The sequence below is a fragment of the Ochotona curzoniae genome, unplaced genomic scaffold (genome assembly GCF_017591425.1).
Source record: "Ochotona curzoniae isolate NIBS_2020 unplaced genomic scaffold, NIBS_Ocur_1.0 scaffold_2453, whole genome shotgun sequence".
NCBI classification, from domain to species: Eukaryota; Metazoa; Chordata; class Mammalia; order Lagomorpha; family Ochotonidae; genus Ochotona; species Ochotona curzoniae.
Window position 1 is genome coordinate 26,554,955 of NW_024467094.1, and position 22,940 is coordinate 26,577,894.

Here is a 22,940-nt window from a genome sequence, read left to right on the forward strand (position 1 = left end):
ATGCTGCTACCTGTTGTTCTTCAAAGTGGAGCAATTATATTGCAAGCCCTTCACGGTGGGCCTGCCTTTATTAGAAACTAGAATGGGAATGTTCAGAGGCCTTTCTTTGCCTGTCTGTGGCCTCCAGGCCTTCTGCCTATGGTCAAAACCTGGAAAGAATGTTTGGCTCTTAATCAAGTAATGTGCTGAGGCAGTCACCCCAAAGCACCTACTAGTGGTCAGGCCAGCGAAGGACACGGAGATGCACAGAGCATCCTCCAAGCTAATTCTGTGGAGTGGCACTGCACTGTTGGTGCCACGCAGTTTCTCTGGCCCCCAGGCGGTTTGCCCACAGGAGGACAGCTGCCTAGATTCTGGTGTCTGCAGTCTGGGCCACGGGATGGTTCCACACTGCCCTCTAGTGTCTGTTCTCGAAAGCTGGATCATGCAAAGCAAGCTCACTCAGGACCTGTGGGATGTTAGACATGGGGGTTAGTGACGTAAACAACTCCTCAAGGTCCTTTAACAGGAAAAAAACCTGTAAGCGATGATTGTGATGCCAAGCATATGTGTTGGTATTAATCTACCTGGGAAAGTTCCAAATGCCACTGGAGCACAGAGAAGGCCTTTGGTGGGGGGTGGGTCTTGGAGGATGAGACACGATTTGCAAGCACAGGAAAAGAAGCTATAGAGAGAAGCTTGTACGTGGCCAGACAAGGAATGAGGGCATGCGCAGTTAGAATCGCTTGTGGAGATGTGGCTGTGTTGCCAACTTTTAAGACACATGTTGTTATATCTTCTTGGAATGCTTCTTATGAATGATGGCATGCCATCATTTTATTTGTCATATTTTTTTTCTTTTCACTCTGGGACATGAAACCATGGTGTGTTTCATCATCTGTGGCATCTGAGATCTGTGGAAATAAGGGCTGAAATCAGGCTATACCTGGGGGAAGAGTGGGGAGAAGAGAAGGATAAAAAGTGGTGGCTGAGAAGTTTTCAGGAAGTAGAATGTTTAAAACTGTACAATTATTATGTGTCCGAAGTGAAGGGGAAGAGCAGACGATGTGAGTTTGCATGTGTCTGAATGTGAGTGTGTGGCTGAGTGTAGGTGTGTGTCAGTTTGTGTGCAACTGTAGAACTGGAAGGATGCATTAAGGAAAGCCTGGGCTGTGTGTATTTTATGCCTGATGATAACAGAGGCGCCTTGAAATCAACTCTTGGAGTAGAAAACGGAGGTTTTCAATGGGCCGGAAGTGGATAGGAGGGACAGCACGTGAAAATGAACTGGATGATTTCTTACTGACCCTCTGGGCTTATGATTATCTTTTGCTTACAGAAAATTGGAGCATCGCTTTGCCTTTAATTGGCTCCAATTTATCTGGTAAACATGCTCCCCTGCTATCAGCCAGACCAACTGTACAAATAACTTCAGAGTCACTCGGTACTTTTTTCATGGAGGAGATTGAAAGGCACCCTTTGCCATCCCACACAGGATGTCCAGAGAGTGAACTTGACGCTCACTGGAGAGTAATGACAAATCCTCCCCACCACAGCGCGCATGTCAAATCCTTCTCTCGCAGGCATGGTTCTCTGGTAAAGAGGCCAATGAGCTCAAGGAACCATTGCTTTGAAGCCATGACATGAGTACCTATTGCATAAAAGGGAACCATGTGGTTCTGCAATAGTGGTCAATGCAGGATGTGTCTTTGCACCCCTAAGGTACAATTGTCAACAACTTCCTCTCATCATTGCACTTTTCTCAATTGATTTCTCAGATCATATTCTTATTAGCCAAAGACTTAGAAAATCAGAGAAGAGGGTTGACAAGGGTGGGTCTTACAGAGGAGGCACAAGTTATACTGGAGTTTGTTCAGTTATAGAAATGTAGAATTATTTTTTTGAAGGATCAGTATCATAGGGCAGAGAGAGCTGTAGGAAATTATGTCCTAGGAAAAGTATTCTTTTCTAATGTGACTTATTTCTCATTATAGAGGGAAGGCTTGGCCAAATTTACATTCAGACCTACACTGCTTTCTTGCCGAGTATGTGACTGAGGCAAATTATTTAACCCCTTAGAGCCCGCTTTTCCGTATTTGTAACCCACAGGTCACTGCTGGCCTCCTGGCTTTGAGAGCAGCGGCCTCACAGCTCCTATCGCAGATAACCTGTGCGAAACTCTCCTACCTTCAGCTGCTCATTTTCCAGTTACTCCAGGCAGGACGAACTGACTGCTGCTGCCATTCCTTTTGCACACTTATTTGTTTTTCACATCCCCAGGTCTTCATCAGTGCCATTATGTATTGTTAGTACTTCTGGATGCCTACATCTTACTCATTCTCCAAGACCCACTTCAAATGCCCAGTCCTCTGAGACACGCCCCTGATTCCCTGAACAGAAGTCCATAGAACCAATATAGCAGCTCAGTATGCAGTCCACACGGGCTCCTCGTATATATTATTTCTGACATCTTAGAGCTCTAGGACCCATTTACCCTTGCTGAGACTCAGTCTCTTCATCAAAGGGTGATAATAAAAATATCTGCTTCCTGGGGCAGTGGCAAGGATCAAATTGCTAATGCATGCACGGTGGTAGACAGAGTTCTGCAGATGGTAGTGAGGCTGTCAAATTAGTAGTAGTGGTATCTCTAGATGTGACCTCCTTTCAGACACGCAATTTCCTTCATGGTTGCTTCTAGACAGGACGCATGCTGTTTCTAGAAATCAGTGTCTTTTCTCCATGATCACACCTCGCTCGTTAGGGACTACAGGAGTAAGTGGTATCACTGATAAATCTAAGAGCCAGTGCACCAGAGTAGAATCCTGTTTGGATTTTGATTATAGGTGCTATTTGTTTATCAGGCCAAGACTCTAAGCCCTGCTACCAGGGCACAGGAAATGATCATTACACTTGCACAGCCACTGAGAAACGTGAAGTTCATGAAAACTTGACGGAACTGTGAACTACCACGTAAATAATCACCAACTGGCAAGATGAAGAGCTCTGATGAGTATAAAACAAATGACTGACCTTCTAGTGGGAACGGGGGCTGTGTAATCTGGAAAGGAGAAAATAATAGGGTCGAATTCTTCCAAAATCTCCCAACAAATATACCTCTCTCCCACTTTTATGTGCTTGATCTTTTTTTTTTTAATTTATTTAATGATTTTCAGATTTAGCCAATCGGAATTCCCCAGAGGAATATTGAGAGGGCCATGATTTGGATAGTAGGATACATGATTTTCCTAGACAATGGTAATAGGCCATACATTGTTAGATTTCAACATGAGTAGACTCAAACTGTGAAGCCAGGTACTGTCATTTGGCTTCTCCCATATTTGCGTACCCTGTAAAATGTATGATATTAATCATAAAAAGGAAAATTATAAACAGAGGGTTAGATGTCAACAAGGCCAAAGTGTAGGTTGGGAATAACTCTAAGCTTCAGGCAATGCATTCCTAATTTTGTCCACATGTGTCTAATGTTCCTTGAATTATTGTATCCTCAGCAGCTTCCCAGCTGGTCCACTCCGTGGAATAACTGAGGGAGAACAGATCAGAAACAAGGACAGACCTGGCTGCACTGTCCAGTACGGAGGCCAGTAGTCACATATGGCTGTTGATCCCTTCAAACATGGTCAATCCAATTGACCAGCTGGATTATTTTTATTGTAGAATACTAATAAGATATCTAAGAGTTATTTAAACAGTGAACTATTCCATGAAAAATCTCTATCAATTACAGGTGGAAGTAATGTTTCAGTTAAGTGAAAATATTTATTTTGAGGTTTTTTTTTTAAATGTGGTTACTAGAACATTTGAAATTGCAGCTACGGTTTATCTTCTATGTCTATCAGATAGAATCATTAAACCAAGTCTAGGTTTTACCATCAGATGCAATTGTCTACAGAATATCTCATTTCATTCTAAAGACGATTTCATTTTAAAGTCAGAACAACACGGAAAGTAGGTCTTCCTTTGCCCTACCCGGTAGGCATCTCTTCATTTCCTGTACTCCAGACACCTCCAAAGATGGGGAGATCGTGCCCCCTAACCCCTCAAGGTCTCCGTCACCTGCTGTTGTCACAAAGCTGTCCTTTTTAGCTTATTTATGTGACCCAGTAAACCCTGAGAGCATCTGAGTACTTGGAAGAACTGGTAGCTCTTGGTGACCATGAATCCATAGGGACAAGGACACTGTGGAAGATAAATGTTAAATAATTAACATGTATACCATGAAGTGATGAATAAGCAGGGGCTTCTATCTAATTACCCCCACTCTCCATTTGCTGTGTCAAGGATTCTAACACCTCTGCATGGGATGGCACTAGCCCTGCACTGAGACAGTAAGCTATTCAATCTGATTCCACCTGTGTGCCACTGGAGTGCTCAGCTTCCCCTTCAAAGGGGTTTTCCTCTTTAGAGATGAAATAGCTGGAGGTTGGGAGTTAGTTGCCTACAGCTCTGTGAATCAGAGATTGAATTAAATGACATTAAGCTAGAAATAACCTCTCTATGGCAAGTTTTACTGTGTTAATTAAAACAGGCTAACCTTGAATTTTTATAGTTTAGGGAAAGCAGTGGCCTGAAGATGAATCAATGCGTAGCCCCCTATGTATATTTAGAAAGTGCTTCAGTGCTCTATCTTCATAATTGTCAAAGAAGTTCCTTGAGGTTTACAGGGAAAATGGGGAAAGGATAAAGAAAATTGCTCTGTATTGCTGTACCCCATCCCAGCACTAAAAATCTGTCAGACTTAGTTTAAATGACCATCCGGGGAAGCCTAGAAGTGGAACATAGTGGAATTGTGGGAGTAAGGCTTGGGCCAGGCCCCCAGATGAGGCACAGAGCAAAATTTTGCCCATTTTTATTCCACAAGTAGAAACCAAGCATGCTCAAGATGCTGGGCATACAGCAAGAATAACAAAAGGTAAATGCAATCACCTTTACATTATTGTTTCAAAAGACTTTTCTTAATAATATATTTATTGCTCAAAATTTTATTAGAATATATTGTTATACCTCCCTTTTGCTACTAATAATCTCTTATTATGCCTATTTCAGAAATTAAACTTTATCTTATGCAAAAATAAATACAACAAGTTTTCTCTCATATGTACAAGCTACAAAAATGATCTATGTGAACAAGAATGATGAGTATTAGAGGCTTGGAGGAGTGGGAGTTTGCATAATAAGTATTAATCAGTTGGAGTTATAGAGTCAAAAATGATCTATGTGAACAAGAATGATGAGTATTAGAGGCTTGGAGGAGTGGAGTTGCTAAGAATGATTAATAGAAGCTTGATTTATAGACAAGTATTAAATCAGATTATTGATACAAAATATGTAGTATACATGAAAAGCATATTGAAGCATAATGTAATAAGTATTAAATCAGAGTTGGATTTATAAAAGACCTGTGTTATACAGCATATTGAGACACTAATATTCACAATAACCTAGTAGATAGTACATGAACAAGTACAGGAAAGAAGTCCCAATCCTGCAATAAGAAAGGAGAAATTTTGGTGATCTTGGTTTGATCGCTCCTGATTTCATATGTGTGTTGAAATGTCACACTATAGCCTATGCATATGTAAAATTATTAGTAATAAAAATGTTAAAAAAGCATTTTGGAATCAATACTGTAATGATGATCAATGGTATGTAGCCTATGCATATGTAATATTATTAGTAATGAAAAATGTTAAATTATAAAAGATCTTTTGCTGAATCCAGATGCTTGTAAGCAGATCAGGCTTTTTTATATTCAGTCTTTACAAATCAGCCCCTTGGCATCTGGAGCGACTCGGCAGGAAATCCGACAAAACAGTGTCCTTAACTCTCTTAGGTTCACTAATTACATGGCAAAGAAGACCTATCACACACTTCAGCATTCCTAACCTGAGTTGCAAATAAGAGACACATAGTTCATGACATAACTGCCAGACCTTCTTCACTAACCCCTCTTGGCACTGAGAAGCCTTACATATTACAGGCTCAGTCACCCCGTTGATAAACCAACACTAAAAAAAAAAAAGGCAGATAGCAGTCTCTCAGGCTGGACTGTCCCCCACTTTTCTGGGTCCAGACACACTTGGAAAATGGTCAAATGATCTCTAACCGGTAGACACCAGATTTTAACTAGGATTTGATCACTAACTCCAGAAACTATAAATTACATGGTTTCATCAACACTCTTTCTGACAATGTTTGTTTCCAAAGATTTGTTTATCTGGAAGGCAGAGAGAGAATGAGAGGCATAACCTTCTACTTACTCTCTCTCTACATGGTAGCAATAGCCAAATCTGAGCCAGGCCAAGGCAAGGAACCTGAGGTTCCATCTGGGTCTCTCAAGTGGGTTGCAGAAGCTCAGGTACTTGAATCATCTGCTGCTGCTGCCCTTCCACTGCCCAGGCTCATGAACAGGGATCTGGGTCAGTAACAAAGCTGACAGGACTTGAGCCAGACCTCTGATACAGGATGCCAGGGGTAGCTTAACCTGCTGCACCACAATGCTGGTCCCTTTATACCAACTTCTGACTTCTGTTTTGAGAATTGTAGAATACAGGATCAAACAGGAATATCATTTGACCATGCTGAGTCCCATTTCCTCACTCTAGAATATAGATGATAGTGATTTTTTAATGAAGACACTGTAAGGATGAAATGAATATGCTATGTTCATGGTCACTGCTGCATGTTGTGGCACACAACCCTGCCAGTGTGTGGACAGTTAAATGTTTTTATAGTTACACAAAAGAGCAATCTGCTGAATGATACCATGCCCTAAAGGCAGGAAAGCCAGCATTCCTGTTACCAGTGAGCAGAGTCATATATTGACTCATTATAGAAGAATAAATGGCCATGTGCTGCATAGTCACATTTTGGTCCACAAGAGACCACACAGACAATGCTGTGACCCTAATATTACATGGAGCAGAAACATCCTCTAATTTTATGATATCACAGGTTTTGTAACTTCATAGTGCTACAGCTCCCTCACAAATGTGGCAATTGTGGATGCATAAGCCTACTGACCGCCAATCACATAAAAATAGAGCACCTAAATTACACATAGTACTTGTTACTTGACGATAAATGGCTACAACTGGTTAATCTGTTATCTGTTTACCATACTTTGAATCATTGTCTTAGAATCCATACTCTACCTAAGAAATGTACTTTACAATATCATGCCATGCTATGTAGTAGCCTCATACATCTCAAATTTCCCATATCTCATGATGTCAACAAGAAATTATGTTCAGATTGTCTTCTTCCTTTTAAGTCTGTGTAACTTTATGAGGTTTGTGCAATGATAATAACCATCTAACAATATGTTTCTTGGAAGCTACCTTATCATTAGTGATACATGACTATAAATAAAAAGACCATTGTTAAATGTTCGAATACACAGGTCATTGAGAAATGCTGTGAAATTCTTCACAGCAGTTTGTATCTACTCCCTGAGTCACTGGAAGGTCTCTGAGATCTGGGTCATGAAGACGTGAGTTCACGTCCCCTCTCCTATTCCTTTATATCTTTGTGAGGAGTCCTTGGCCTCAAAGTACTTGGTTCTTAATCTGAAAAATGGCACAGCACCTGACTCGTAGTTAAATCTTCTACCTTTGTAGAAGTCCTATCCCCATTTCCCAACCAACTATATTAAGGTTGCAGGCAGCTCCTATGCTGGCAGATAATCATACCTTCTAGCCTACTGAAATTCTATTTCCATTCAGCTCCTACATGTATGGAGTTATGTTCGCATTTAAGCTATAGAAAATTACTTCTTTAGTATATTAGAGGAAGCTTACATTAGGCTGCCTTGAGAGGAACTCTAATGAAAATCTCACATAAGCTTTGTATCACATCAAGCAGATAACTATTGGATTTTCAAATTTCTGAAGGCAAGGGGTACCCGAGTTTAGCTTCCTGCAATAAACATCACTTCTACAGGTACTATCTCCATTAAGCCAAAAGATCTTCAACATGTTTATTTTGTGGATTGCGTCTTTTATGAAAGATGTTTCATCCTTTTCATTTTCTACCTGGAAATATGAAATCAGATAACATCCAAGATCCCATATTAGAAGGAATTTATGTCTGGGGTCCTATGGATACTCAAGGGTAAATCTACCTTTTTATACACAATGCCTTTGACAAGAAAATTTTAATTGTCTGTTTACAAGTCTTGTATTGTTCAAACGTACATTTCGAACTGACTGTCATTCAACACGATGGAGGATTAAAGAATAGTTTAACTGGAATTTTAAATTATGTAAAAGAAGTGTAAAATAGGTAATACCTCCATGTCGATGCATGCATTATATATTATGTATGTATATATAATGTGGATATATATTGTATATATGTACAAACATATTACATATATCACCCTATTATATGTAGTATTAGCAAAAGTGTTTCATTAAGCACTATTTAGAAACATGAAATAAAGAAAGGAAATGGATTTGGAGGTAAATAGTTTTATGTATTATCTTGGCTGGGCCATATATTTGGCTAAGCATTATTCTAGATGTTTTGCTGTGAGTATTTTGGGATGAGATAAATAAATTAGTAGAATGTGAGCAGATGGCCCTGGATCCAACTGGTGGGCTTCACCCAAGCAGTTGAACAAGCAGTTGTTCCTAAATGGAACAAACACAGTGGGCAACTCTGGACGAGGGAAAACTCCACGTTCTCTGAGCTGCAACATGGGCTCTCTCCCGGATATCCAGCCAGATTGGGAACTTCATTAGGGTTCATTAGGGCCTTTCTCTCGGTCTGATCCTGCAGATTTTTAATTTTGTCAGCATCTATATAGTCATACAAGCCAATTTCTTAAAACCAATCCTTTTCTTGTATACATGTGTGTTGGAGCTAACACTACCATGTTGATTTTTGTGTCACTGGAGAACCCTAATACAACACATAAACCTAAACATCCTAAGTTCCCAACTGCTGAGGGGTTCCTACACTATCAAGCAGCCTCTTGAAGAAGGAAGAGTACTATTGCATTGTTGAGTTTTCCAAAAATTTCCTGTCATTAAAAGCACATGTTGTTTATGTCAGAGCAGAAAAGCTCCACAGAAGCCTCCTAGCCTCTCCTGTGGACAGCCTTCACTCCACATAGGGCTTAGCTGGGTGAGGAACATCATATGAGGATTAATGGAGAAAGTGCGGGTTGAGAGGTTAGCACTTCCTCTGACACCAAACTAAGATGCATGTATTGTGTGCACAGAATCATGGCTGGCTTTCAAAGTATGCAAATTCCCTTTACCTTAAAAATATACCAGCCAGAGGCCCAGCATGGTAGCCTAGTGGCTGGAGTCCACACCTTGCACACATTGGGATCTCAAATGGCCACTGGTCCTAATCCCGGCAGCCCCACTTCCCATCCAGCTCCCTGCTTGTGGCCTGGGAAAAGCAGTCAAGGACAGCTCAAAGCCTTGGGACTCTGCACATGTGTGAGGAATCCAAAGGAGGCTCTAAGCTCCTGGCTTCAGATCAGATCAGCTCAGCTCCGCTCCAGCCATTACAGCCACTTGGGGAGTGTGTCAAACGACAGAGGATCTTCCTCTCTCTCCCTCCTCCTCTCTGTATATCTGACTTTGCAATAAAAACAATAAAATAAATCTCAAAAAGTATATACCAGCCAGCTTTACGTCTCCCTAACACAGTAGTTCAGAGCAGAAAAGAAGATGGACCCATTATCATGAGGCTCTGAAACATTGAGTGTCACTGAAAAGCAGTTTACTATAAGACAACATTGAACTTTACAAAAGGAATACATGGAGGCAATCATTGGTTTAAAGAACCAGCTGCTTTCACATAGACTGCTTTTCACACAGACTCAATAACATAGTTATTGAGATAATGCTGGCTAACACAGAGCCTGAACAAGCATATCTCTGGGGAGCCTATGACCTGCTTCCCATAATACCTGTAGTTAAAGTCTGTCTCAATCCACAATAAATACTTGCAGGCAGGGCAACCAAGAGTCTTCTCTCACCTTTACGTTTCTCTGTTCATCTTCCTGGAATACACTTCAGCAGCTTAATGCCTTTCTGTTTCTAGAAAAGAAACTTGATGCCTTTGGAGCTAACACTTGTCTCTGCAGAATGGAGAACAAAGGAAAATCCTCAACACGTTTTTCATCTGAAATATGCTAAGATAGTTGGATTTGCTCACATTGAGGCTCTTGGTCTTAGAAGACCTGGGTTTACCTCCTGACAACTGTGCGATTCTGAAGAAGTTACTGACTCTTCACCAGAACCCCCTTCTTTCCCTTATTGACAACGTGAGCATCACACACTTCCCTCACCTCATTTTGCAGTAAATTAAGATAAAACAAAATGTAGAACCATGGGGCAGCCAGAGGCAACCTGTCACCTACAGCTTCAGTTTCCCCATTCAGCTTTGCTTCTGGCCTGCACAACACAACTTTTTCCAGCATGCTGTGCACCAAAGTAATCCACTGGAAATACAGCAATTAGCATTACAGATAAAATGACACTGCTGCAATGTTAATTACTATAGTGCAGATGTACTGTTAGATTTAGATATCATACATAATGTTGTCAAGCCTTTATTTTTAAATTAAAGTGCAACAAACCATACCCAGGCTACACAGCTTTTTATGATTAATACAAATTAATGTTATTTCAGTGTCTAGGGAAAGAGTGGGGAAAGGGGGTGTTGCATCTAATTGTAAGAACACACAGACAAATGGTAAAAGTTAAGACCCCCCCATTAACTTCCTGCCCCCATTTGGGTCTCCACAAAATGGATTGTGAGTTTCAATAAGTAAGAGATTGAGCCTGTTCTCTCACCATGATATTCCCAGCTCCCAGCGTGTAATCAGAGGCACTGAATAAATGAGGGAATGGCTGGAGACAGAACTGGGCACACAGAAGGGGTCTGGAAGTACAGCCGGGCTCGGGGAGGGCGGGAGGGCAGTGCAGCCCAAAGGAACAAGGGTTTATTCTTAATTCTTCTAGTTTATTCCTGATTCCTTTGTGTTTTCTTCATGGCTTTTGAAGTAATATTGGATGCTCCCCACAAGTATTGCCTTAAAATCTGAAAGGAAAAGCAAGTGAATCATATTAATGCAGAAGTCAGGTAAAGTTCTTCATTATAACACTTAGCAAGCACTTGATTCACCAAACTCTATCAAGCAGGAAAGTTGTAGGGAAGGAAGATAAATGAAGAAATCTTCCACACTGGCCAGATACCCTTGCAATATTCTAAAAGGAAGGGAAGGAAGAAAAAGAAAATATTTCACTCTTGTATGTAGGGCCAAACATATCATATCTTACTGTTCTCACCACTTTACCTCATGGAGTTTTTCTTCAGTTTCTGTTGTGGTGAAGCCATCCCTATCACCAGACTCCAGATCATTCCTTCCTGTTCCTAGCCAGTCACTCTTGTTTTGTCCATCTGATTCTGACTACTTTCAAAATCTCATGTGTGGGGATTCCATTTATATTTATATTAATCAATGATAAGGAGGGATTTCTGCCAGTTCACTATTTGTTTTCAAAATGTCTTCTAGACTTTTTTGTCAGTCATTTTCATGGGAATTTTTTTTACTTGGTATTATAGTTAAAGACCTCCAAGACTTCAGTAAGCTATTGACTCCAGACTGGAGAATCATCCGATTTCAAACTTGCTCTCTCTACCTGCTAATTGCCAATATTTTGTAAGCACAGGAGAAACACGGACAAGCATAGTATAATGTATTCTGCTTTGCTCCAATGGGCAGCAGGTGGTGTTTGTTGTTGTAATTGTTTTCTGGAACATTAGGCAGACACAGAATAAAGAATTTCTGGAAGTACAGGGAAATCCAAGATATTTTCCCAATGGTGTGAAGTATTCAAGATACAAGAACTCAGAGTCACTCTTCTGGTGCTGCCTCACTCCTCTGGTGCTGCCCCACTTCCCTGGTGCTGCCCCACTCTTCTGGTGCTGCCCCACTCTTCCGATGCTGCCCCACTCTTCCAGTGCTGCCCCACTCCTCTGGTGCTGCATCACTCCTCCGGAGCTGCCCCACTCCTCTGGTGCTGCCCCACTCTTCCAATGCTGCCCTACTCTTCCGATGCTGCCCCACTTCCCTGGTACTGCCCCACTCCTCTGGTGCTGCCCCACTCCTCTGGTGCTGCCCCACTCTTCCGATGCTGCCCCACTCTTCTGGTGCTGCCCCACTTCCCTGGTGCTGCCCCACTCTTCTGGTGCTGCCCCACTTCCCTGGTGCTGCCCCACTCTTCTGGTGCTGCCCACTCCTCTGGTGCTGCCCCACTTCCCTGGTGCTGCCCCACTCTTCTGGTGCTGCCCCACTCTTCCGGTGCTGCATCACTCCTCCGGAGCTGCCCCACTCCTCTGGTGCTGCCCCACTCCTTTGGAGCTGCCCCACTCTTGCTCTGGTGCTGCATCACTCCTCCATTACTGCTCAGGCATCACCATATTGAATCCCATGGCTCTGTGCTTAGTGTCCTTTGAAGAGAGTTCCAGAGCTCCAGCTCTGCTCTGGGATCTATCCCTTGCACACATCATAGCAGATGGATTTGACAATGCATAGAAAATTTTGCAACAGTGAGCACACTAGTTAATCCAAAATTTTCCTAACAAAATATCCCTGGGTTAGTAAAAAGATATAGCCATAAGGATGTTTATCACACTGTTTTTAGTACTAGTGTGATGATAAGGAGTAATAAATCTAAACATTCTATAACCTATTTTTATAATAAAATATTCAGTCATTGCTTTTTTTAAAAGATTTATTTTATTTTTTGTTTCCAAGGCAGATTTAAAAAAAAAAAAAAAAGGAGAGACAGAAACATCTTCCATCCTCTGGTTTACCCACCAAGTGGCTGCAATAGCCGGCCAGCTGATCTGAAGCCAGGAGCCAGGAGCTCCTTCTGGGTCTCCCATGTGAGAGCAGGGGCCCAATATTTTGGCCCATCTTTTGCTACTTTCCCAGGCCACAAGAACAGAGCTGAATGGGAAATGGAGCAGCTGGGACACAAACTGGCACTTATTAGGGAACTCAGTACTTGGAGGGGAAGATTAGCCAATCGAGCCATCACAGCAGGCCCCCATTTCTTTTTTGTTAATATTTTCCATGATACAGTTTTGTAGGTAGAGAGATTCCCCCTCTGCTTTTACTTTCTTCCCCCTCCAAACTATTTTCCCCCATATTATTACAAAAGGCTATCCTTCAGCAACAGTCACAAGTCCAACATTTCTGCTGTTTAAGTGCATCATGGAATTGTAAGTATAGGCAATGGTAGAAAATCTAGCATCAGATTGTCAAGGTATCTTCCTTTTATCCAGGAGTAGAGATGCATACTGCATCACATCTTCCCAGCATATGCAGTTATTTCAATATGATATTACATAATAAGACAAGGAAATAAGTGAGTGAAATAGCAAATGTGAAAACACACACACATATATATATGCATACACACAAATAGGTGTGAAAATCTGTTATACCATTACGTACTTCACATGTGCATTTAGCCTAATAGTTTCTCATAAAGAAAAAAGCAAAAAGCACTGGTCTGAACACCATGCCAGGTTAGGGGATGTAAAGGCTTGACTGAACTGTTGTCCATTGTCTTGCAGGTCAGCGGGACCATGTACAACACTGGAAGGCACGTGTCCCTTCGCCTGGACAAGGAGCACTTGGTCAACATTTCAGGAGGGCCCATGACATACAGCCACCGGCTGGAGGAGATCCGGTTACATTTTGGAAGTGAGGACAGCCAAGGATCAGAGCACCTCCTCAATGGACAGGCCTTCTCTGGAGAGGTATGTGGGTCTCTCAAGTACTAAAGCTAAAGGACAACATAGAAGACTTGGTGCCTGCTCATGGTATGATAACAACGAATCTAAGGATTGAGGAGGTCTGTGCCTTTATCCCTCTGTCTTTTGCAGATGAAACTTCTAATGCCAATACAGCATTTTCCAGGGAAGGCAACCGTACAACTAGCTATTTCCTTCTAAGATTGGGGCAGCTCTCTCAACACTCATTCCTTAAGATAGTTCAAGAGCTTTTTCTAGTTCCAACTCCTCATCTTCATGTGTATTTTCATTCCTTCCTTCCTTGGTCATCAGCTTCTCCTGGGCAATGTAGAGTAGTTCTCCCTTCTGGTAGACTGAGTCTTGTTCAAAACCATGACATAGTGGCAAATGAAGCTCAGACGACCAAATTATTTGCCTGAGTTTTTGCCAGATGGAAATGTCATTGTTTGTGTACCACCATGTATTGTGTCACTACAGGCCGCTAGCCTCCCAGACAGAACTCAGACTGCAACAGCAAGTCTGAATATTTAACTGCAGTTAAACATCTGTGAGGTGACACTTGACAAGCAGGGGATAATTTGGCTTCTTTTGCCTCCATTTCACTTGAGTATGGTTATCTACCAGAGATGAGGGTCCTTGCAGGCTAAAGACCCTATGACTAATTTTCCACTCAGGAGTCATTAACTGATGGCAGGAAGACTTTTACATTACAGAAGGATGTCTCAGATAGGGTGTTTTTTATGTCTTTAAAATCAAGGTCATTCTGAAGCCTAACATTGTTGTTAACGTGGTGAGGCGACACACTGAGACACCAACTCACAGCATTAATGAGTCCACTAGCCAAATTTTAATGTGTATTTAAAGTATAGTAACTACAAGCCTTTCTAGGCACGCCTTCTACTTACAGGGATTTAGAGGCATTTTTAACAAAAGTGCTTCCACTACACAAAAGCTCAAAAAGTTCAGTATTCAAATCATTAAGGTATCATGTCACACTGTAATGGGGAGATACAAGTGCACTGGGAAACCCAAAGAAGCGACAGGCTCTCCTTGAAGGAGTTAGGAGAAGATTCGCAGAGGAGGTGCCCTTGGAACTGTGCTCTGAAGAGAGGCAATGAAGAACAGCTTTAAGAGCATCAGCTTTGGAGTCAAAAAACCTGAGTTCACAGCTCCAGCTATGAGACATACCAACTATGCCATCTTGGGATATGGCTTCATCCTTGCAAGTCACAGTTAAAAAGGCCCTCACAGTTGTTTTAAAAAGTAAGTGGGATTCCCAAATGTAGGGAGCACTGGAAGTACCCAATGGCTGATAGATAAAAATATATATATATAAAAGATAAAGCAAGAAATAAGGGATAGTGTGAGCAGAGGCCCCAAGGCATGTCAAGGAACCAAGTGTTGGAGGAGCTGTGTGTAGATTTCTCAAGCAACTTGTCTGTGATCTATTAGTAATGGCTGCATAAGCAATGAGGTTGAGCAGGAGTGTGAGTCTCCCTCTTGCATCTGGAAGGAGGAAAAATGCTAAAACTGATTAGGGATACCTGCCACAGGCATTGTAATGGGAAGCTCCTAGGAATTACAGACTCCAAAGTAGAGTATAGTAGAGAACGTAATGAAGGCAGGACAGAAACTCAGAGTAACTAGAGACCATGTGAATTAAAGAATATCCAAATTAAACTTTTCCTTTTAATAATATAGATTAATTTAAGATATGTGATTATGTCAGCACATTTATTTGTTTCCTGTTAGTTTCAGTTTTCTTCCTCACTGAACTCTAACATTCTAGTCACTGATACAAACTGCCTCAGGGTAAAAATATTGTTAAATAAGTAAGTGAAAAAACAAAGATTACTGCTGAGCTAAAATCTCTGCATTATTTTTTAGTGTCACTTATTTCTCACATATATAATAACCTGTAAACAAACCTTATTTTTCGAGTACGTAAGTTTTTCTAAAATCTCTAAGAAAAATATACGCTAATTTGATTTTTTCATGATTTCCTAGACCCATCGCAGGCTACAGGTGTTAGGTGCTCCAACGAGTCTGCATTTCAAAAGTTCCCATGACAGCCTGGGAATGATGTTTATAGAGCTCTCTCTTGATAGTACATGATTAAGTGTCCTCAGTGAAAAAATTGTTTAAAAAAGATTTGTAAACCAGAATTAACTGGGAAGTACTGTCAAAATCTGAATTTTCAATCCTTACTAAAACTAATTGAATCAGGATCAGGGAGTGCCATCAAGTTACATGTTTTTGCAATACTAGGCCAAGTGGTCAGCAACCACTAAAAAGTTTCAGGTCAAGATTTTCCTAAGTTATCCCATTTTCCTAAACAATGATAGCTTTATTAACCAAACCATGCTGAGTTTGAAAAAAAAAAAATGGAAGTTGGGGCAGTGAGGCATGCAATCAGCCTAATGTTTAAGATGCTCCAGTGCCAAATCAGAGTGGCATTTGGGTTTAACTCTTGACTTTGATTCCTGACTTCAGTTTATCCTGCAGGCAACAGTGATAGCTCAAAGCTCTGGGTTCTTATCACCTCCCGAGAGACCTGAAGTGAGTTCCTAGCTCCTGATTTAGGCTGAGCCCAACCTAGCTGTTGCAGTCATTCCAAAAGTGAGCCAGTAGATTACAGAACTGGGTCTCTCTCTCTCTCTCTCTCTCTCTCTCTCTCTCTCTCTCTCTCTCGTGTGTGTGTGTGTGTGCGCGTGCGCGCGCGCATATTTGGAAAGAGTCATGCACACAGACACACTACTCCAAGGCAGATTTGATCATTAAATTCAGTATAAGTACCGTTGCCCTAGACTTCATTATTTGTACCACATTCCTTCCCACATGAGACAAATTGGTATGAGCATCAGAGAAAGAGCCTCAAATTTTGGAAGCTCTAACGTAATGTCATGGAGGAGGCAGTTGGACAGGGAGTTGGCATCAGGGATATTCAAAGGGCTCTAGTGAACAAGAAGAGTTCAGTATCTCCTATGAAGTGTGATGGAAGAGACCTAGCACCAATGGGTGGAAACTAGAGGAAGATGGAGTTCAGTCAGCTACAAGCTTAGCAATGACGTTCTCCATCTATAAAATGCCTTGCAGTGAATTCTCACATTTGGAATTATTAAGCACTGAACAGAATTTGGTAACATCACAAAAGTAATTCATATTTCTCCAGCTAGAGTCTACTGAGGGTTAGCCTCAGTAAAACTGACTGAGTCCTCCTATAGGCTTAACTTGCTGTTTTACTCCTGTGCTACTTCCAAAGCCACCTTTGGTCTCTACTTTTGATTATCCTTTGAAAGGACCCAAGTACACACTTCTTTCTAGCAACAAAGCATGTGTTTATTTTGTTGACAGTGAGTAATCATGTTGCCATCTGCCCCATCTATCATTGCTGATTGTGATAAGTCAATTAATGCCAGGCATTTTTGTTGGCACAGTGCAACAGTCGTTATCTGAAGAGCTGTAGATTAATTGCAGTCTTGTCTAGTGCAGTTATTGTAATTGATGATAATAATTTTCTTTGTTTTATAAAGCTGTGTGGATGTACAACACAATCAGCAACTGTGTTTTTATAAAAAAAAAATTATTCACGTCCTACATGGACAACTACTGGATGCCTTGTTGGGGGTAGTTGATAAATGAGCATATTCAGGGACTCAAGTGTCTTGGTTTTTTCAAGAATGGAAAATTAATTGTTTTTAATAAGTAAGACCCTTAGCTTGCTAATCATGTTTAAGTGCTTAGATTAATATCCAATATAAAGTAGGGTGTTCAAAAAAGAAACAACTACATTATCCTGGCAAAGGATAATATTTGGAGTCATGCTAGTGGATTCGTTGCATTAGTGGGGCCGCGTTAGAATCTTTCTGCTTTGGAAAAGAATGGACTGCTTTGACATCCTTTCTTAAACTCTTCTTTTTAAAGAGGTGCATGAAGAGTTGCACCTCATACTGCACAGGATACCAGTAGCCAGAGCCTCTTACTGATTTTATCCCCTTTTACACAGCTGCGCTTCTCTGAGCCAGGCACGAGCCAGACTCCAGCTTCTGGCCAAAGAAACATAAAGTCCATTGAAGGATGTTTGTATTGGTAATACAATATAATGTGGGTGATATTTGAGGTCTATTCCAGAAGGGAACTGTGAGATAGCCCTGAACATCATATTAAGGAGAGAAGGCTGAGCAGCTGTGCAGACTGACCTGCTTGCTTCTCCCTCTGAAGGTGAAGTAGAAACATGTTGACCTTTCTAGATCTCAGCCTCTGGGGTCCCCGATCCTGCTCAAAATGCATTTGAGGGAGGGGAAAGTCCATAGCTAGATAGCTGTTGCTATGGTAACATAGACTAGATTGTTTCATTAAAAGGTAGGAATTGAAGTCATAGACAACATGTGGGTATTTGTTTTCCGATTTTGGAGGGCGTTCTGAACCAAAGGAAGAAAAAACAATTATCCCAGAACCAAGAACTGAGACTGAGCCTCAGAAAATGCCAGCCTTGTCCTCTTCAAGAAACCAATTATTTGCATCCTTGAGACTGGTTTCACTAAAACAACACAAATTTGTAGGAATAAGCAATTAACACCCAGTTGTCCTGAAATGTGCTAGGGCATGAAAAGTGCTGAGAAGCATTAAGTAAGGCAGAACCAAAGGCCCATTGGCACCAAACTGTTGGGTCTGGGGGAAGGTATCAGGTGACCTAATTAGCACAGGGCAATTTGGCTAGCATCTCCTTGTAGAGATGTTACATTGGCATAATTGGAGATTGAGAGGGAATGAGAATTGAGCTGCTTAAGATTAACAGGTACGTGGGCTACACATACAGAAGTGCTACTTGTGTGCTGTGGTCAAGCTGCTTCCTCTGCAGTGAATGCCAGCTCCAGCCCCCCCCCACCCCACATCCACTTCAGTCCCCTTATTAGAGCTCCCCAGTCCTCCTATCCTCCTTTTAGTCAGTAAGGTGCCGTCTCCTCCTGATTGCCAGGAAATTCTGTAATGCACTCATCACAGGAATGTGTGCACCATATACAAAGGGCCAATTCCAGTCCAAGTGCTGGGAACGGGTTAGCTTTTTGAAAGATTCTAGCAAAAAAAAAAAAAAAAAAACGAGATGAGGAGGGGGAAGAGGAAGAACAGAAGCTATATGTGGCCTGTCAAGGTCAAAATATTTCCTCCCTGGCCTGATCGCCATGGGTTATGTTACCCATCACTGTGGAGTTTGCAACTGTTTACTCTTGCTTCTGTCAGGACCATACTTCTTTACCGATGGGAGTTTTATCTTGATCAGTGCAGTGTTCCTAGCATCTTGTGCACTATCTGGCATATGTGGGCAGTCAATGAATGCTTACTGAGAGAAGGAATAAATGATCTTGGTAGACCTCTTAAGGACAACAGCTGTTCATCTTTGCACCTAATACATGCTTACGTGAGGTTTGTGGAATGAGTTATTCAGTCGCTGAATCAACAACTCAGTCAATTACTACTGTTCCAGAAACCAAGACTTGAGAGGATTCTTTTCCTGAACTCTTAAGATGCTTTTCATTCATGGACTCTACAGAAATGCACAACCCTCTTTAAATTGAAGACAGGATGCTTTATTACTAAAGGTACCCAGAGCATCATATTCCCTCACAAACTGGAAATGAGGTGGTTTCATTCACAGCTTCCGTTAACCAATCTGGTGTTCTCAGATGTCTCTGGGAAGAGTCTGCTTTGAGAAATTCAAAATGTATTTATGAGGCCCCCTACTTAGCACTATCCTAAGTGTGGGCAGAGGACATAAAAGGATTGCACAAATAAGTGGTACCCTGGAGGGACTTCAGACTCACTAAATGGACAAAGCACACACTTGAACTAATTGCCATGCAGCACGACCCAGAACTTGCTCAGTCATGCTCATGCGTGACTGCAGAATCCTCTCACCAACACCCAGACACTGCTTCCAGATTTTCCAAAATACTTTCATCCACTTTCCAGTTCTCAAATATTGATGGGTCACCTATCATATCCTACAGCTAATAAGATGAAAACTTGTAGACTAAAAGAGCCCACAGTCTAGTGTGGGTAGATAGAGAAACATAACAAATGAGTAGATTTGTAAGTAATGGAGAATGTAATGAATGCTACGAGGGCAGAAACAGCAGAGTAAGGAAAGGCAGAGGAGGAAGACTTGCCGGTTGGAACAAGTTTAAGTAAGATAGTCAGCATGGACCTCAGTGAAAGGACAACATTTGTGGAGTTGCCAAGGGACTTCCAAGGGAGGCTATGTCAGACATTCCAGGCAGAGGCAGGAGAGTGGTACCTAACATGGCTTCCGATAGGAGAGCTGGACGCACACAGGAGCGGAGCAGCATGAACAGCCATTCAAGCAAAGGGCATGAGACATGAAGAGAGTGAGCAGGTCCAGGGCCTCTGCCAATCACATGGGGCATCTGGAGGGACTGGCGGCAGGGGGACTTCAGCTTTTAGCCTGAGCAAATCCAAAGCATACTGTGGTACATCTTCCCATTTAATCAATACACACTGGCTCAGGGAGTGTTCTCTTAATGTTACTGCCCTCTTGTCTGTGGGAACTAAAGTTAAGATCCTCTAGACTGTGCAAGACCAAGGTTGAGCTTAACCCAGATTTCTGATTCACAATAGAATGTGTGTCAAGGTTAATCCATAAACTTCAGAGTAATGATTATTTTCCTTCTCTGGCTGTAGTCCATTGGGGGGAGTTCAAACACTGGTAAAGTATTACAGGCCTGCCTGTGATTCGGTAGAGAATCCTGTCTTCTCGATCAGCTTGTTAACTCCCTGCAGTCACAGAGTAGGCTGTGCTTTTCAGTGCTCCCTTTGTGCATAATACATGGTGGGTATTGAATAATGATTGAATGAACAAATGAAAATAGTTTAAAAACCCATCACTTTCAAACTATCTACATTATGCCCAGTATATCAGGAATTAAATTATATGTTCATGGTTGCAAATATAATCAATTTAACATCAATATTATTAGGAGTTCCAGAATTTCCATGTTATATTATTCACAAATTCCAAGTAAGTGAATTCTCCAAAGTACTTGGCAGAAACAACAACACAATTGTGATCTAGTATTCTGAAAAACATCATTTAAATTCCTCACTTCAACCCTGGAATCCCTGCCTTCCTACATCAGACTAGGGAGCTTGTCTTCACTGATGATGGCAGAAGCCAAAGTTCCAGGCTCCAGAAGCCAGTCCCCACAGTTAGGACTGACCTTAAGAAAGCAAAACAGCTGTAAGGAAGAAGTCCAGGTGATGGTAGGGCTCAGTGTGTCAATAATCCCAGCAAGTAGATAACTCTGCTCTAAGGACAGGAAATCCCTGTGGACATGTTTATAATTACCCCCAGAAAAAGGCAAATCAACAGCTTCCTGAATTGTGAGTTTTGCTAGACACAATTGGACAGCCTCAGAAAGAAAATAAGGCAAAGATACTCTGTTGATGTCAACATACCATCCTGTTGACTCCATCCTATCTGCATCACAACTCTACCCTGGTCCTGCCAGAATGGCATGGACAGCCACCATCTTCCTTATGCTGAACTCTGATCTTCCTTCCATTCCATGTTTCATCTAATGACAGGCATTAATAGGAAGCTGATAGGCTTTGTCCTCAGACCTGTCACTGTGGAGGCCTTCACTGTTATCACTTACAGGTATTGAATGAGATCCCCATCTCTTTGTTAACCAGTGATGCTATATTTAGCAAGGTGGTTTCCATGACCCAGCTGGGCTTCTTCTCACTAATTTCCAAACTCACAGGGCTAGACTCAGTTGCAATAAAGGGTATTGAGTAATGGTGTCCTATTACCTTGTTATTCTGACCACTGCCAAAAGCTCATGGAAACTTCTGGAGCTTCTATGAGATTATTCTCCTACTTCAAAATATAGACCTGGACTTGGAAAGAGCAGCATCTACCCAAAGCTTCCTTCCAGTGTAATTTATATAGTATTTTGAGATAATTTCTTCAAATGCACTTACTATAGTTACGAAAATGAACCTGAATACTAAGCAGGGCAACAGACCTGCTCAAGCTTACTGTGATTTAGCAAAGAAGTGGGATCAGAGCCCAAGGGTTCTATTTTGGATTTTAAATTTTGCAAATACAATTTGAAATTTTATCAAATCCAAGGATTTGAGAGGTCCTCTGAGGTCATCTGGTTTAAGTGTTTAGTGAAGCCAGGTCAGCTCAAGAATCAATTTTCCTGTGTGTGTGAACAGACTTCATGTCATCACAAGAGCATTTATAGAGTCAGCCTCAAAAAGGAAGAAACATCGGCAGAGTTGCTAGCAAACCCAGGAATTGATGAATGTCCATGAGGGAATGGATCTAGAAGTCACCAAATCACTACCTAGACAAAAACCCTCAAGTATGAGAGCAAGTCATAGTGGTGCTTGAGTATAAGAAATGGGCAGATTAAATCTGGGGAGACTAAAATAGAAAGATTAATGCCTTAGCATTCCTTTCTTGGTCTCGGTATGAAAAGGCAAGTCTAACAAATGAATTCCAATCCTAAGAAGATAATCAGTGTGTTCATGCAGTGTGAATGCTTCCCAATAACCCTCCAAAACAGCTCCAGTAATATTAAGTGTATGTAATCTAGATAATAATATTGCAAAATTAAATCATTAGGTGTCTAGCTGTTCCATGGATGTGCTGCTATACAATTTAAAAAAAACTGTTCATTTGCTCTGATGTATTGATAAACTTTTGCTGAAACAATGCTAATCATCTCAATGGTGCTGGTTTAATTGCTTGCCGGTTGACAGAGAATAAACAGACCTGAGGATTAAAATGTGAACTAATTACTATATTCAATTCCATTTACTTGATTTCATGTTTCATTAATTTTTTTGCAGCATTTCTGGTGGAAGCCTCGTATTTATGGCTGCCCCCAAATGAATTATGTCACTCAGATGCCATGGCCTGCTCATGTTCAGAATTGGTTGGAAAGGGCAGAATTCTCGGCACTAAATATTTAGCTGAAGCAGCCTAGAATAGCCTAACTGAAGATAATTACCTGTTCCCAAATACCAGCCAAAGCCAGCCTCTATAAATCCATGCTCATCTCAGCAGTTAAAGGGCATCAGTAGGATTACTCTCATAATTATTCATTGGGGCTGTGTGTTAA

The 22,940-nt window shown here is 41.4% G+C and overlaps 1 protein-coding gene across 1 annotated transcript in view; it reads left to right on the forward strand.

The window, feature by feature from the left end:
* Positions 1 to 22,940, forward strand: part of CA10 (carbonic anhydrase 10) — a 398,895-nt gene that overhangs the window by 299,447 nt on the left and 76,508 nt on the right. Inside the window, exon 4 of the mRNA XM_041000962.1 lies at positions 13,609 to 13,794. Coding sequence (XP_040856896.1) covers positions 13,609 to 13,794 — 186 coding nt within the window. The remainder of the gene's footprint in view (positions 1 to 13,608; positions 13,795 to 22,940) is intronic.